At 35.0% G+C, this 18,229-nt stretch overlaps 1 protein-coding gene across 4 annotated transcripts in view; it reads left to right on the forward strand.

The window, feature by feature from the left end:
* LOC308247756 (sodium channel protein type 1 subunit alpha) overlaps window positions 1-18,229 on the forward strand; it is a 129,861-nt gene that overhangs the window by 96,883 nt on the left and 14,749 nt on the right. For all 4 annotated transcript variants that reach the window (XM_080667270.1, XM_080667271.1, XM_080667269.1 and 1 more), the window contains 5 exons: window positions 1,769-1,889; window positions 3,697-3,851; window positions 5,805-5,978; window positions 10,229-10,351; window positions 17,880-18,161. In XM_080667270.1, the coding sequence (XP_080523396.1) occupies window positions 1,769-1,889; window positions 3,697-3,851; window positions 5,805-5,978; window positions 10,229-10,351; window positions 17,880-18,161 (855 nt within the window). The remainder of the gene's footprint in view (window positions 1-1,768; window positions 1,890-3,696; window positions 3,852-5,804; window positions 5,979-10,228; window positions 10,352-17,879; window positions 18,162-18,229) is intronic.

Genomic DNA, 18,229 nt, shown 5'->3' on the forward strand with positions numbered 1-18,229 from the left:
AAATAAAAGCAAAAACATCCTAAGATCAAGTCAGAGAACAAGAAAATACTATTTAATCATGTACTCTTAAAATAATATCACGGAGTATTTTATTTGCTTTACTTAGTTTTCACACTCAGGGTCAAAATCATTTGCTTCCATAGCAAACATTTTTAAAAGGAAAAAATGTTGCATGAACCACTAAGAAGAAAAATGTTCTTACTACAGAGCTGTAGTTATTAAATGGTTATCGTGCGAGGCAAAAAGGATGCCTCAGGTACCATGTGTTCCCTGCGTTCTCTGGGTTCCCTTGTTACGTCAGCCTGCCAAAAACCCATGGAGAATACAAGTCAGTGTAGACTGTAGTTTAGCTACTGAGAGTCATGTGTGGAAATATACCTGTTTTCAAATAAACTAGCTCGTTTGGAAGTTAGTAAATTAAAGGCTGGTTAATGGTTTAGTAAACATTAACATGGGTTTTTGAAATAGTCTATTAATCTAAAAAACTATGAGAACCAGTGGTTTTATTAGGTGGATTTCAAAATAAAATAAAATTTTGATTTAAGAACAAAAAATAAAAAGTTAATTGACCTTATTGGTTTTTAAATTAATAAAATACTTTTTTGAGGATGTTTTATTTTGCTGTTATTCAATTTATTTAGCATTTTATTTGAATGTATATCTAATGTACTAATGTAGAAACAGATTCTTTCCATAAATCTTTCCCTTCTCTTTTTGTATAATAGTGTTATTACCCCAATCAAATAAACTACTCAGAGCCACTTCATCTTTTATTTCAATAATGAGAACTATACGAATATATTGGTAAAAGTAATGTATACTGATTGTGAGGGTTTTAATAATATTCTTTTAGCCTTTGATAAAACAAAGAAAAAATTAAAAAGGACACTGATAACTTGAATATTATCCTATATAATAAAAGCATAGTATGCAAATTGTCCCCTTGACCGCGAGTTCATCTGGGAGTTCAACCAGGGGATGGGGCCGGCTGAGGCAAGGGAGAGAGACCCTGGCCAGCAGTGGTGGCAACAGGTGACCAGGGGAAAGGAGGGAGGCCCTGGCCGGTGGTGGTGGTGGCAGCAGCAGGCTGCCAGAGGGAGAGAGGGAGGCCCCAGCTGGCAGCCGCTAGGGACCCTACCAGTGCATGAATTTCATGCACTGGGCGTCTAGTAAATAATAAAAGTAAATATGCTATAAGTGTTTATTATCTCAAAGATTATATGTATAGAGAATTCTTATTTTCAAGTGCCCATGTTACATTTATGTAAATTAACAATATATTGTATCTCAAAGTAAACCTAAATAAATTCAGAATAGCAGATACTGTTATTGTCTCCATAAATTCAAAATAGAAGACATCATGTAGGTTATTATCTAATCACAATGCAGCTGAACTAGAAAGTAATAGTGAAAGGACAGAAAAAAATTCTAACCACTTGAAAATTAAAAGATTTGCTCCTAAACAAATATCAGGGTTTCTCTAATCCATAGAACAGTGGATTGCTTAGTACATGTTTCTGGTGGCTATTTGTGACTTCATAACATAGCAATCTGATTTCACATCTACATTGTGAATTATGGCAAAGAAGTTCATATCGGCAATTTCCCTATTTCGTCTTCCTATTCAATCCCACTTTGGTTCTAAACAAAATCTATTCATTTCAAAGAGAATTCAAAATCAGTTTATAGTACTAATCCTTTCTTGGTGGGCTACTTATTAGTTACCAAAATTGAAGTGATTTACTAATTATGTCCATCTCATGCACAGAAACTTAATGAAAGCAGTAGCTCGTCTGAAGGCAGCACTGTAGACATTGGCGCACCCGCAGAGGAACAGCCTGTGGTGGAGCCTGAGGAAACCCTGGAGCCTGAAGCCTGTTTCACAGAAGGTGAAGAAAATGACCCTCATGCTAATCTTCCATTTGTAGAGTGAAGTTTTGTTTTGTGTGTGTGTGTTTTTAGCTCTTGATCACCCAAAATAGACCACTCATAACAGGCTAGAACTTTGTAGTGGATCTATTTCAATGACCTCTAATATGCTAATGAATTTTCAATCTGTTATGTTTCAGTTATCTCTGCTCATTATGTGGTAGGGATCATGAATATGAAGAAAAATATTTTAATATAATCAAAATTAGTAAGTAATGTATCATTTTTAAAATAAAACGATTTCACAAGTTGGCAACTTTGTTTTCCCTATGAGTAATAATTCCCATAGTCAAATTTTCTGAAGAATTTGAGCTTTGAAGAGATGAATCTATTTGAATATTCTCTAGTTAGTGATCCCTTCTTCAAAGGCCTGATATCTAATATCTCCCTCTAATTCCTATATAAATTATACACATCACTCAAAGTCCTTCTCAAACTACCTTCATCTAACCATAGTGGAAAAGAGCTCAGTAGCTGTAATCAATATATCCGTTTAATTCTCCTGATAACTAGTCATATATTCTTTTATGAGAGCTCTTCTCTCTTTTGAACTGTAATATGTCTCTTCTCTGTCTTTTTTTTTCTCTCCCCCTCAATCCCTCTCTCCCTTCCTTCCCTTTCTTTTCTTTTCCCCCTTTTTTTCAGCATACCTGACTTCTTTTTTCCACTTGAGGCAGGGTTCCTGTGTTTATATCTTTTCTTGAAAACCAGGATGTAATATTATTGGGAGTAAGGTCCATCTTTTCTTTCCCCTTCCTTCTCCCCTTCCTTCCTTTTTCCTCCCCTTCCTTCCTTCCTTCCTTCCCTCCCTCCTTCCCTCCCTCCCTCCCTCCCTTCTTCCTTCCTTCCTTCCTTCCTTCCTTCCTTCCTTCCTTCCTTCCTTCCTTCCTTCCTTCCTTCCTTTTGTGTGTGTGTGTGTGTGTGTGTGTGTGTGTGTGTGTGTGTCCTCCCTGGTGCTTACAAAGTCATTTACAGTTTCCTGATGATTTAATTCTTATGTTAGAGTGAGTGGAAGCAGTGTAAGGAAAAAAATGACAAATAAGTCAGGGCCATGCAAATCACATTTTAGTGAATGAAATTAATTTTGAAAATTATGTAAACTCTTCTAGGAGCACCACAAGAAAACCTAAACAGTAACAAACCCAGCATTGTTGGGAGAGATGTAGGTTATTACTCTATATCATCTTTAAAAGAGAAGATTTCTGTTTATTATTAATTTGCATTTTGAAGTCCTTTTCTAGTAGGAGTGGGCCCTATAAGACACTCGGGCCCTATAAGACCCACCAAATATTTTGGTTTGGCCCTGCCAAGGCATTAAGGGCGAGTCAATTAAATATTTGACCAAATATAGCAGGCTAATTTTTAAGTTGATAATTTTGTATGGCCTTGGAATGATGTTATAAATATCCAAATGGCCATTGGCAGAAAAATAATGTTCCCCACTCCTGCTAGAGACTTTAAAAGAGCGCAATGGGATGACAGAGGAAAAGGCAAAGCTCCTTGACATTGATTTTCACTTTACAAAGTTCTTTCTTGGAGAATAACAGTTGAGTCAGAAAAAGCAGGTATTCTTAGCCAGGGAACCATTTAAAGAGCCTGAATGGTTTTACAACTTCAGCTATAAATGTGCTCTTACTACTCAGGCTTAGAGAGTTATCCTAGCAAGGTAGAACTGGCAATAGGGAAGAAAAGATAGATCTGGGACATGGCAGAAGTTATTATGGAAGCAGCAGAATTATTTTATCTATTTGAACATTATACTTGCAGGCTGTGTACAAAGATTCAAATGTTGTCAAGTCAGTGTGGAAGAAGGGAGAGGAAAACAATGGTGGAACCTGAGAAGAACATGTTTCCGAATAGTTGAACATAACTGGTTTGAAACCTTCATTGTTTTCATGATTCTCCTTAGTAGTGGTGCTCTGGTGAGTGAATATTGAGCAAAAGTGGTATAATACTAAGTTTTAGAATAATCTAATACTGATGACTTATTAACCCTTTCTGTTGCATTGTTTTAGTAAATGTATGTTTCCCCCTCAACCTTCATAGTACATCCATTTTCATTTCCACAACATCAGCCATTTAATTAATCCCTAACTACTATCTCTGTTTCTGACTTCTTCCTGAAACAAATACATTTCTATATCGACCATCCTACCCTTGAACCCGTTTCCAAGGCATTTGTAATTACCCCCATTTCTTATCTTCCAGACTATAGACTTAATGTATAACTATTTATTTCTGAATTTACTTTTACTATATACGTATATGTATATATGTATATATACATATATATTTCTAATAAGTTATTTAATTTTTGCTTATTCAGTAACCCCAAAAATTTCTCCCTCCAGTTTATTTATTATAACCAAATAATATGAATATTTAATTACTTATATTTTAACAAGAAAGTAAGCATGGCAGCTGCAGTGAAGTTAATGATAATCCTGTGATTGGGAATTTATAACTTCTAAATCTTGGTGAATTGTTTTTCTGAATGATATTATTATTATCTCTTTATGAACAATCAGTAAGTCCTTAGGAACCACTTCTCTGACCCTTTTGAATTGTGTAACTATTCTTATGCTATTCAGGAAACAATGAATATTGGTAACAAATATTGGTCAGTGTGCCTAAGCGATTCATTTAAGGATTGGTTTCTCTTTATATGAAGATTTCCTTTACATCAGAATCAATTTACATTTGTATAAAAATAAATTACAAATATATAAACTGTAACATATAGATAGCATTTCAGAAAAACACTAACACAAATGGAATACTTAAGCCATTAGATAGATGATAGATGACAGATAAATAGGTAGATAGATGGATGGATCTTAACGTTTCTTTCACTTAAGTTTATAATTAGAATATAAGCCTATATTTTCTAAATATTTCTTTGATAAAATGAATTTCTCTGTATGCTACTAAGACAAGAAATAATATTTTACCATTAAAATAAATGTGAGACTTATATGTGAAATATTAGAAGAATATATTGTGGTCTCAATAAGAAGTAATTTTATCTAAATGAGAAGTAATGTAGACTAGAAATGTATCATAGACTTTGTCTCTGCTGAGAAATATAAACTATAAACAAAATGAAGGGGGGAAGGGACAAATGAACCAAACCATGAAGTAAAATTGGATAATGTGATTATCAGTTACAATTCTACTTTACGTAAAATATAAGCTTTACTTTTTATTTCTTCAACCTCCTTTCAATGGCAAAAAGCCAACAAAGGGAAGCAAAAGAAATCAAACAAAAGGAATAAATAACTTCAAGCTGGGGTAGTACTATCAGGATATGACATCAAGAACTATTTTCTATTAGGTCAAATTAATTCATAAAAATTTACTTTTTTTCTTTCAGCTATAGTATAAAGAGAGACAATAACTTTTCCCTTGATTCATTAAAAGATATTAAAAGAAAAAAAACAATAGCTATTCTTCCTCTGTCCTCCTATTCCAATTAAACATCGTATATATACTAGTGGCCCGGTGCACAAAATTCATGCACATTAAAAGGGAATTAATTAGAGGGGACGGGGACGCGAGCCTCACGCCCCCGGGCCTGTTGCTGGGGTTGGGGACTCGAGCCTCATGTCCCCAGGATGGCACCAGGGGTGGAGATGCAAGCCTCACATCCTGGGGCCCATTACTGGGATCGAGGATGCGAGCCTCATGTCTCCGGGCCAGCAAAGGGGGTGGGGATGCAGCCTGCTGATCAGTCATTATGTGACGGCATCCTGACCAATTGGCATATTATCCTATTATAAGTATAGATATGTATATACATATATATAAGATCCGAAAAAATAGCTTATAGAGTACAATGGTTTTAGAAATCTAAAATGTATAACTTTTTCTTATAGGCATTTGAAGATATATATATTGATCAGCGAAAGACAATTAAGACAATGTTGGAATATGCTGATAAGGTTTTCACTTACATCTTCATTCTGGAAATGCTTCTAAAATGGGTGGCTTATGGCTATCAAACATATTTCACCAATGCCTGGTGTTGGCTGGACTTCTTAATTGTTGATGTAGGTATTCTCCATATCTTTGTCTGCCATTTAAGGTAGTTTGTCTTATGTATATGCTAATTCTAAAATAGTGAGTCTCTGACCACTATGTTGTGTTGATGGGATGTGCTATATAATAGTCCCTAAAATAAGTCATTGAATGTAACTGTTGTTTTTGTAAGAATAAGCTAATTTAGTAATGATTTAGCATTGGAAGGATGGGATTTATGGTGATTATCTAGGAAAAAGCTGAATATAAAAAACAGCACTTTGTAGGGACAGTGGTAAAACTGGGCATGTTGTTTAAATTTCTTACGTTGTGAATCAGGCAGTTGGGCTTGCATACTGGCCCCACTTCTATTTGGTTGTATGCCAGTGAGAAATGTACTTGGCTCCTAACTCTGTAAAGGATGATATTAGTGCATATAGTCTTAAAGGCTCTCTTTAAATAGTCATGATGGTGGGTGCTCCTGTCAATTTTTTAAATTCTCTTTGATCTGCTCAAAGTTTTTAAAGGGTAGGTTCATATATTATATGGCTTATAACTTCATTATAGGAGGTAAGGTACAGAGTATAGGGAAAATCTATTTCATGCAGTGATGAGAATTCCCCTAGACCAGTGGTCGGCAAGCTGCGGCTCGCGAGCCACATGCGGCTCTTTGGCCCCTTGAGTGTGGCTCTTCCACAAAGTACCACAGCCTGGGCGAGTCTATTTTGAAGAAGTGGCATTAGAAGAAATTTAAGTTTAAAAAATTTGGCTCTCAAAAGAAATTTCAATCATTGTACTGTTGATATTTGGCTCTGTTGACTAATGAGTTTGCCGACCACTGCCATAGACTACAAACTAGTAATGTACCAGACCTTCACAGATTTCTACACCTAATCTATATATATAAAGAGCCAGGGTCTGTAACATCTACAACGACCGAAGGCTTGACCTAACGCCTAGGCTGCACACTCAGCAGGCTCTGGTGGGTGGGGACTTGTGGCAGCGGGGTCGGGGCCGGATGAGGTGGGGCCTGCAGTCACACTCACTCACAACTGCACACACACACAGACACACACAGTGCCCACCAGCTCACAGCCTTTTCTCCCTTTCTTTCCCTCCCTCCCAGCTCGCTCTCAGAGCCTCTCTCAGAATGAGGCCCCAGGGCGAGCAGAGAATGGAGGTGCCCCCACTGGCCCTGCCCCTCCCATCCAGGAAAGGGAGAGAGGGAGGCAGGGAGGCCTGGAGGACTGCTGAGAAAAACAAAGAGAGACAGAGACTGGAAGAGACTGGCATGGAGAGATGGAACAAAATAGCAATATTAAAATATTTTCTCTAATTAATTCCTTTTTAATGTGTACAAATTTTGTGCACCAGGCCACTAGTCCTATCTAATAAAAGAGTAATATGCAAATTAACCATCACTCTGCTACACCCACAAGCCACGCTCACCCGCCAATCAGGAGCGAATATGCAAATAAAACCAACCAAGATGGCTACCGCCACAGAGAGCAGGAGGGAGGCTTGGGTTTCCCTGGCAATGGAGGAAGCCAAGCTTTCCGCCTGCCCTTGCCAGCCTAAGCCTCCACTCAAGGCTACAAAGTTTCAATGATAGAAGATACATAAACCCAAACAGAAATGGTGGCAGCCACGGAGCTGGAAAGAGCAGGAGGCTAGGGTTGCCCCCGGCGATGGAGGAAGCCAAGCTTTCCGCATACCCTGGCCTGCACAGGCCTCCGCTTAAGGCTACAAAGTTTCAATTATAGAAGATACATAAATCCCAACAGAAATGGCTGCTGCCACTGAGCAAGCAGAAGGTTTGGCTCTGCTCCAGGCTACAAAGTTTCAATTGTAGAAGATATATAAACCCCAGATACCAGGGCCTCCGCTTGGGTCGCCAGGGGGCGTGGCCAGCCTGCAAACCACCACAGGCCCCTCGCCCAGGCTGCGGTACTTTGATCCAGGACACCCTGGATCCAGGACACCCTTCAGGGCAAACCAGCTGGCCCCCACTCATGCACCAGGCCTCTCTCCTATCTAATAAAAGAGGAATATGCAGATTGACCATCACTCCAACACACAAGATGGCTGCCCCCATGTGGTCAAAGATCCTGCCCCCATGTGGACACAAGATGGCCACCACAAGATGGCCATCAGGGGAGGGCAGTTGGGAGGGACCAGGCCTGCAAGGGAGGGCAGTTGGGGGCAATCAAGCCTGCAGGGGAGGGCAGTTAGGGGTGACCAAGCCGGCAGAAGAGGGAAGTTGGGGGCAACCAGGCCTGCATGGAGAGGCAGTTGGGAGGGACCCAGGCCTGCAGGGGAGGGCAGTTAGGGGTGACCAGGCCTGCAGGGGAGGGCAGTTGGGGGGGACCCAGGCCTTCAGGGGAGAGCAGTTGGGGGGGACAAGGCCTGCAAAAGAGGGCAGTTAGGGGTGACCAGGCCTGCAGGGGAGGACAGTTAGGGGAAAACAGGCTGGCAGGGGAGCAGTTAGGCATCAATCAGGCTGGCAGGGGAGTGGTTAGGGGGTGATCAGGCTGGCAGGCAGTAGCGGTTAGGGGCAATCAGGAAGGCAGGCAGGCGAGCAGTTGGGAGCCAGCAGTCCTGGATTGTGAGAGGAATGTCCGACTGCCCGTTTAGGCCTGATCCCACCGAGATCGGGCTTAATCGGGCAATCGGACATCCCTCGAGGGGTCCCAGATTGGAGAAGGTGCAGGCTGGGCTGAGGGACACACACCCCCGTGCATGGATTTCGTGCACTGGGCCTCTAGTGATTAATAATATTTCATTTGCCCTAAAAGAAATTACTGTCCAAAAAATTAAAATTAAAATTTGTTAAAATTAAACATCATGTTTCATATTATCAATTTGGCATAATTTCAGCTTTAGAAAAGTGTATCTAAAATATCACAGATTTCTTAGGTAACAGTTTTATCCCAAAAAGATAATCCAGCAGAAAGATGCAGGCTTCTTGTGGAAAGCATTTCTAGGCTAAGAGTCCTGCATATATTATATCTTCTTAATTCTAAACAAAGGCTAAGCCAGAGCTATTTGAAAAGCTTAATAATGTTACTATGAAATTAGTAAATTGAGAGAAAACCCCAAAAGAATTGCTTCATCATATCATAGAGAGAAATAGTTTCTAATATTGAGGTTTCAAACATTAGAAGTTATATTTCAACTCACAATTATTACAAGTTGGGTTTTAATCATCATTTATGATATATTTTAGGAAAATAATTCTATAGAGCATTTTGTAGTTTTGCAATAATAATACTTTATTTTCCAATGTTCTATTTTCATTATTTCATAAGGATTAGCAAATCACTCTAAAAAAAACAAAACAAAAGGAATTATAGTAAATCTAAAGTAATATAAAATTATAATAAACATAAGGCAACTTAATTCACTTAAAAATAGAAAATTTTACAAAAACAGTGTCCAGTGTATTTGGAACTGTCCAATTTCAAATGAATGAAAACTCTGTTTGGACATGGAGTTTTGGTAAACTCTTTATTTAGAGAATTAGACACCTAACATTTTTTTTCTTAGTCTTTCTATATAAATTTATTTATTTATTTGATAAATATTGATTGGCCATTTTGGACCAGGTACTATAGCAGAAACTGTAAATTAGTATAGAAAAAAACTGAAAGTTTCATAGTGAAATAACATTTTAAGTTATATTTACTTACATAAGAATGAACTTTAAACAAGTGAAAACACAACGTATTAGCAAGACAAAGCATCCCCTTCCAAAAATAAACTGCAAAATCAATGTGATTTAGTACCTTAATTTAGGAGCGTATCAATTATAGTTAGGTGAACATATGAATGCAGGATAGAGATTTCTTGCTTTTTCTGATACAATAGCAGTTTTTGTATTTTATTTAGCCATAGGCAAAACCCTATATTCAGCAGTGACTTAATAAAATAAAGGAAGGATAGCCAGTAACATTTTCTTACACTTAGATGTCTTTCTTTGTTAAATTAATTTTTATTTAGTTTTTTAAAACTAATTGGTCTACTAACAAATTAATTGAACAATTAATAAATTACATGACATTTGAGGTATTTTTATTGAACTAGCTTTTAATTAACATCTTAAAAGCTACTTTTTTTTCATTAAACTGAAAATATTTCCTTAAAATTTTTAAAGGTTTACTGAAAATATGCAACCATTTATCTTCTGAGTAATTACAAGCAAGATCATATTTGTTGAATGACATAGTAACTAAAAATTGAATAACAGTTACCTTTGTTTGTGTTTGTTTGTTTATTGGTGCAGGTTTCATTGGTCAGTTTAACAGCGAATGCCTTGGGTTACTCCGAACTTGGTGCCATCAAATCTCTCAGGACACTAAGAGCTTTGAGACCCCTAAGAGCTTTATCACGATTTGAAGGGATGAGGGTAAGGAAACTGAAAGAACCAGAAGTACTGCCTATAGCCAAAATTAAATTATATTGAATTTTAGAAAGGAAAAAACAACCATGCATGCAAAGGAATGGCAAATCCTTGCAAAATTGCTACTTTATCTTTTTATCTGTTGCATATTTACTTCTAGGTGATATGCAAGAGAAATTAGGCCACCCTTGAAATGATACAATATCATTTATCTGCTGTGCTTATTAAAATGACTTTATTTCCTAATCTATCTTGGGAGTTTCCTTACAAACCTGTATACAAAAATGCAAATGCACTATTAAAAGTACTGTGTGTAATGATATGATAATAATCAACTAAAGTGAATTTGACATCATGTGCTTCTCATTGTGATGATCTAAACTGTACTTTATGAGTTTTATTGAAAATAATATGAATCACACATGTGCCTAAGAATAAACATAAAGGAAAAAATAAAAAATTGACAGAGTTTTGTCTGTATAATGCCAAAGCTTGCATTATTGTAATATATTCTATGGTAGATATTAAATATTGACTAAATTTTAAACTTTATTAAAAAGTTATGTTTAATATAGCCTCAATTTATAATTGCATTAATCTTCTTAGTTTTTACAAATAGTAATAGTAACTTAAAGATTTTACATATAAATCCACACAATTTTTCATGACAATGTGGTAAAACATTTACAGCATAATGAACAGAAAATGTAATTTTGACTCAGTACATAGATGACTTATAAATTAACCATAACTTAAATATCATTTATCAGAATTACACAAAACTTTATATTACTTCCTCTAAGGAAATACTAAACCATTCCCTATGGTTCACAACAGATTAGAAATTTTGCTGTTATTTACTTGTTAATTTTCCAAACCTTTTTTTAAAAGCATGAAGCATTTATATATAAGATATATAGCATAGAAAGTAGTTATTTATTAAAAAATCAAATTTCTTAACCAGAACAAAGATTTTTAATTAAGTATGATTTAAATAGAAAAATATTGCTCTTTTATTGACTAAGATTTAGTTATGTTTGTAGAATCTAAGCAGACTTGTCTATTTCCATTTGCATTTTCTAGGTTGTTGATAGCCTTATAATATGTTCTTCTAAAATAAAACTTATTTTAAATGTCACTTTTTAAGAACATAAGACTTGTCTTCAGTTTCCCTAACATGTATAAATAATTCCCTCGTTAGAAACAATTTAACACAATATAATATAGTCTTATTTTATTTCTCACAGAGATTCTTATGTTTTTACCAAAACATTAAAGTCAATTCTCTCCAGGGTATGTGAAAATTAAGTTTATTTTCCAATTAAATGTCACTTTCTATTGTTTTATCCTGCCAGTGTCAGTTCTGGAGAAAAATATTACTTTAATACATTCTACTTGAAAACTTGTCACCTGAATCAAAGTATAGCAGTTCCCTTTTATTCGAGGTTTCACTCCATGATTTCAGTTATCCATGGTCTGAAAATATTAAATGAAAAATTCCAGAAATAAACAACTCATACATTTTTAATTGTGTGCCATTGTGAGAAGGCACACACCTCCAGCTATGTCCCACCCAAGACATGACTCATCTCTTTGAATAGTGAGATAGTCACTTAGTAGCCTTCTTGGGTATCAGACTGACTGTCACAGTATCACAGTGCTTGTATTCAACTAACCCTTATTTTGCTTAATATGGCCCCGAAACTCAAGAGTAGTGATGCCTTACAGGGCATGTTTCCTTTCAGTGAAAAGGGCAGTACAGTACAGTAAGATATTTTGAGGAGAGAGACCACATTCACATAACTTTTATTATAGTATGTTGTTATAATTGTTCTACTTTATTATTAGTTATTGTTGTTAATATCCTATTGTGCCTAATTTGTAATTTAATCTTTATTCTAGGTTTGTATGTATAGGAAAAAACAGTGTATATAAGTTTTGGTACTATCCATAGTTTCAGGCATCCACTAGGGGTCTTGGAATGCATCCCTCCCAGATAAGAAGGGACCATGAATCAAATGGAAATTGACCATGAATCGAATGGCCAGATACTCCCGTATTTAACATGTTATTTTTGTAACAATGTTGGTCTTGTGCGTCTACCTGCAATTTTTACAGGAATAACCTTACCTATAGTTTTTGATCAATGAGGCTTTTTATAATATAAGGAGAGATTCGTTTTTGAATCTTGGAGTTTCAAAAGCATAAACTCCTTATAAATACTGATAGAAGATGAACTAATCGTTTAAATTAACAGATTTATGAATATGGTTCCTTGCCTCATAATGACAGCATACACACAACCTTAAAATGGCTGATCATTTCAGTGTGTATTTGGCATTGTAGAGACAAAATAATCTGATTACAGATTCTGGGTTTTTTTGTGTTTCTAAGTGTTTGGATCTTTTGACTTTTTATAAAATGTAATCATGGATGATGGTGAGGATGGAGATAATAATGATAATTATAATTGGGAAGTGAGATTTGAATATACGTAGAAACTCTCATTTTATTCTTTTTCCTAGCAGCATCAAATCACAATAGCTGTGTAAAAGCGTAAATCAGCCATTCATTTTCTTTTTGTTGTCTTGTCACATTTTCAAAGCATGTGCTTTTATGCGACATTACCAAGTAAAGCATGTTGCACAATGCTTGATAGGAAGTTAGAAAGTAATAAACAAATTATCATCACGTTGCACTTTATGTTTTGCATGTTTTATGCACATTCTGGCTGAGAGCTTTTCAACATTTATTGTATTTCAAATTTCCAGTCCAAATTTTTCAACTTGTAAAATTGAACTGAGTGAATTGATGTCGTAACTATCTAGAGTAAAATAAAATTTGTACTTAAATTTGTGTTTTTAATTTCCTAATCTAGGAAATGGTAAAGACCTTTTCAAATAGCTCAAGTCTTGATTGATAGGGAAACAGACAGAGAGCATCATAAAAAAAGTAACACCAAATGTTCTGTCATATCAGATTTCTAACTAATAACAAACTATATATTTCTATTTTATATAGGATAATCTTGCTCCAACTTGGATGGGGTGGAGCGCTGGTTCCTCCCCTCAGCCCTTTATTATGGGTACTGTATTACCCCTTTTGCTACCTTTCATCCTTTCACTGTGACTTTGTGTAGTGGGATGAGGGAGGGATTGGGAAGGGTACCACAGTAGGGAAAATATAGTATTTACATTCTAATTCCCAATTTTCAACTGTCTTGAATTTTCTTTTGAGAACAGTAGCTTTGAGTATTTATTTACCCTCTGTGGATTTGAACCCCAATTGTTGATATTTTTATTAAGTTTCATTGAATATAGTTTAGTTATGTGTATATTGAGCTATCTATTGATGGGGAGATTGACTGATTGGTGATGGTGGGGGACCTTGGTTTAAAAGGATTGGGTGAATATTTTAACTTGTCGAGTTCATGATGCTCTTGGAGATATAACACCCTTGGCATTTTTTTTGCATTGGTCTGGGTTCTGAAAATTGCCAGAGTTGATTCCTTGCCTTGTTGACTTACATGAGCAGATGTGAGGGTACAATATTTCTGGTTTCTTAAGGTTGGTATTGACTGTGGGACCATCCTCACTTTTTTATTAAGTGTAAGTTTAGAGGGTTACTTTAAAAATGTAAAAAGGCAAAAATACATTATGAAAGAGTTGAGTAAGCACATGTGGTTTATATTTTAAATGAAACTTAACATACAAGGACTTTTTTGAATTATGTAGACTAACACACCCACCTAGAAATAAAACAAAAACATCTTAGCCTGTGTATTAAGATAAGATGTTTAAATTAATAAATTTAAATTAAATATTCATTAAATTTAGATGTATTAATTAAATGAAATTTAATTCATGAACTCACTCTTAGAATAAATCACTTTGATATCTTCTAAGATACAACTAACTGCTTAGGATCTTAGAAGACATCACAGTAAAAACATAAATGAAAATAAATCTACATTTTATGTATTCCTAAAGTTTAGAAATAATGTACAAGAAGGAGAGTTTTTATTTTTGAGGCAGAAAAAGGTTGGAATATTTGCATGGATAATTGATGTATCATATCTTTCAAAAATAATTACCTCAATTAAATTCCACAACAAATATAGTCATTAGATTTTAAAAATATTATCTGACTCTTCTTCATACTTAATAATATGATTTCTACTTTACCTACTTTTATTTTTTATTCACATAGTTATTTTGTATTTGGATTAGAGAAACATTAGAATCCATGAGTAGTATTGATTTCAAGTTCAAAGGCAACTCGTTCAGATAAGAGGACATTTCTGCATGTATCAAAATTCCTCAAATTAATTTGTATATTTAATTGTCAATTCCTCATTTCATATTGATTTAATCAAAACTGCAGATAGGGAACCAAAAATAGAGTTTTTATAAGAATGGGTTGTGCCAGAATAGTGAAATTGTATTTGATGAGGTTTTACAAAACATTTGTGAAAAGAAGCAACCTCTAACGTTAATTCATTAAAATAATTCCTTTCTTAGATATCATTTTACACAGCCTGAAACCTCAATCATGTCTTTCCAATTTATTCAGGCTAGTGCTGCCTAGCGCCTTTACCAAATGGGAACCAATTACTGCAGTTCCCCGGAGGCTGAAAAGAGTTAATACACCCCCTTCTGTGCTGAACCAAGAACTGTCTAGTAGAGGCTCTTGGGAAAAGACAGTCCCTCCCTGCTCCTTTATCGCCTAATTTAATAAAATTTTTAATATGAATGGACCTTTGTATAGTAAATCCCCTAATACTAGTGGAATATCTTCTTACAGATAGTTATTTTACCTTCATAAAAATAAACCTTTTCTCTGGGCCAAATGTATGCCAATATTGTAATCATGTCTGAAAGGCACTGCTGCAGAACACTTGTACCGTAAATTCCATTGGGTTAATTTTAATGCCAAACCAGTCCCCTTTTTCAAAGTAAATCTCTCAGACATATTAACTAACCCCCAATTTTTTGTTGCGCCCAGCTCTTTATTCTCATTCTATATCCACAATGAGCATTTAACAATTATGCTTTGATCAATAAATGCTAAGCTAAATTTCATTCATTCATTCAATGAACCATTTTTGTATTCCTTTATTCAAAGCACTCTGTTATATTCCTATTTTCATGGCACTCAAGGCCTTGGAGAATTCACAAATATATTTTTCCATCTTAAATTTTAAAAAATAAAAAGCATATCATCATTGAGGGTTATTAGAATTTAATTAACTCTAATGAAGAGCAATATGAGTACCAGATAAGTGCAAGAACTCTAAGGAGAGTTAGTAAAGTTGAGTGCAAAGAGCACTAGATGGTACTTCTTCTAGTCTCCTTTCTGAACTTGACCTACCTTAGCCTCATTCTTCTCATTTACCAAATGAGAACACAATACTAAATTATTTCTATGGCCCTGACCAGCACTGGGATTCTAATTCTTGAAGTCAAAAGAAGAAACTTTCACCTTTATTTTGGAATCTAAACTGAGGGGGTAAAGTTAGGTTCCATTTTTTAAAAAGGTGCTGCTTGAAATAAAGCTTGGGAGAAGAAAGAGTATTTAAGTAAAGAGGATTTTGGACAAGAAATGGCAACTCAATTCTAGGGTAATTATATTAGTTGGATTGCCATGAAGAGTAGGTGGCTAGCGAATTTAAAACTAGAAATGTAGATTGTAGATTATTTTTAATATCAAGGTAGGGAAATTTTTGATAATGAGTGGGAAGCCATTAAATAATTTTAAAGTGAGTCTTGGAGAATATTAATTCATCTTACATAGATCAAAAGAAGGAGAAATTAGAAGGCTCTAACGATAGTCCAAGTATAAGCTCTTAGAGGCCAGAACTAGGATGATGGAGGTGAAAATGGAAAAGAAGTGACAGAGGTGATAACGGTTTTGAAGAAGTATGACACCTATAGATTGATATGGAAAGAAATAGGTATAGGTAAACAGTGCTCTGGTCATGCTCTAAATTGGCTGTTGGTAAAAATACACATTTTAACATGTACTCTCCTGTGTACACAATAGAAATAGCTTTTTTATCTGGATGGTAGGCAAAATATTTAGAAAAAAGAGGCAAATAAATAATAACTTGACTTCAGCTTTCAAATTTTGAATCCAAGAGAAATCTATGTGTATCCATATTTAAAATGAAGTATAAAATAAATATTTTTCAATGAATTATATTAATGCGGAGAGCCAAATGAGATAAGGCAAGGTGCCATGTGTCAATGAGAGTAGGCTGCATATATGACATCATATGGATAACTGAACTGATTTACTTTTTCATGCTCATGTTTCCACCTTTGTCATTTGTGGTTTTATCGTATCCTTTGGCCCACTTATTACACTATTTTGTAACCCCAGAAGGCCCACAGTTATTTACAGACTTTAATAAATAACTAAATAGCAGGGTTCAGAAGCATCTGGAATTCACTATGTTTTTTCAGAAACTTTGTTCTAAAAATATGCTGACATCATATGGCAGATAGAGGATATTTAGAAGCCTGTTGTTTGCTTTGGATCAGGTTGATAAGAATAGTTGATATTCATAGGTAGAATTAACTTAGCTATTCATGTTCAAGTCTGAGGTGCCATCTGCCACTGAGGAGCATTTTAGGGGCTGCTTTATTTTCCCTCTTAGCTACTCATATACAGTTCCAATGGGAACTGCGGAGGAGAAAGCAAGGACAGTCACTTCTACAATGCTGCCAAATATGAAAACTCAGATTTTGAATTTATGATAAAGAAATAAAGACAAGGGGAGAAAACATGTTTCAGTAGGAAAGCGTAGATAATTAGCACAGAACCTGATGTAATCACATCAGATTTGGGAACTGTATATGGCATCCCTTTTTTTCTTATTTTCCTAAGAAACCGATTTCTATTGTGTTTCATTTAAAATAAGTTTATTGAATTAAACTCAGTAAATGAAACAACTGACATGACTGGAGCTTGAAATAAAGATGTGATGATCTAATGAAATACATAATGCTAAAGTGTCTTGCTTCTTCTGCAAAAATTATTAGTCATAGCAATGCATGAATAATTAAGGACAAAATTATGTTAGGTATTTAATATTTTTATACTTATATATCTTAATTTTTAATTAATTAGAGTATATTCATCGATTCATCCAAATATTTTAGTTTTGTTTTTTGATATATTGCCTTTTTTAAAAATGAGTTAGTCTGTATTAGGATTCCCTACTTCTCTTTTTTTTTCCTAATAAACGGCACATATTCTGACTTCGTCTGGCAGCAAATCCTCTAATTTTGCTTTTCCTTTAACTTTTGAGTACTTCCCCTTCTCTATTTTTAAACTTTTTCTTTGTCATATTATCTATATTTGTTTCCGTAAATGTATTGCTTAAGAAATAATAGATTTTATTGTAAGATTGTTTTATTTTACTTTTCCAGTATAGACTCAATAGTGAAAAATTAAAGACTGGTAGGGGGGTGTCTTATTTTTTTAAACAACAAGAATTCTGACTTTTCTTTTTTTTCCATTTGTGTATTAGGTGGTTGTGAATGCCCTTTTAGGAGCAATTCCATCCATCATGAATGTTCTTCTGGTTTGTCTTATATTCTGGCTAATTTTCAGCATCATGGGTGTAAATTTGTTTGCCGGCAAATTCTACCACTGTATCAACACCACAACTGGTGAAATATTTGATATCAGCGAAGTGAACAATCATTCTGACTGCCAAAAGCTAATAGAAAGAAATGAAACTGCAAGATGGAAAAATGTGAAAGTAAACTTTGATAATGTGGGATTTGGGTATCTCTCTTTGCTTCAAGTTGTAAGTGAACACTCTTTTTCTCTGAAATTTGTTTATTGTTTAGAATAATAACAAAGTAATTACATATA

This window comes from Plecotus auritus, assembly GCF_963455305.1.
Source record: "Plecotus auritus genome assembly, chromosome: 5".
NCBI lineage: Eukaryota > Metazoa > Chordata > Mammalia > Chiroptera > Vespertilionidae > Plecotus > Plecotus auritus.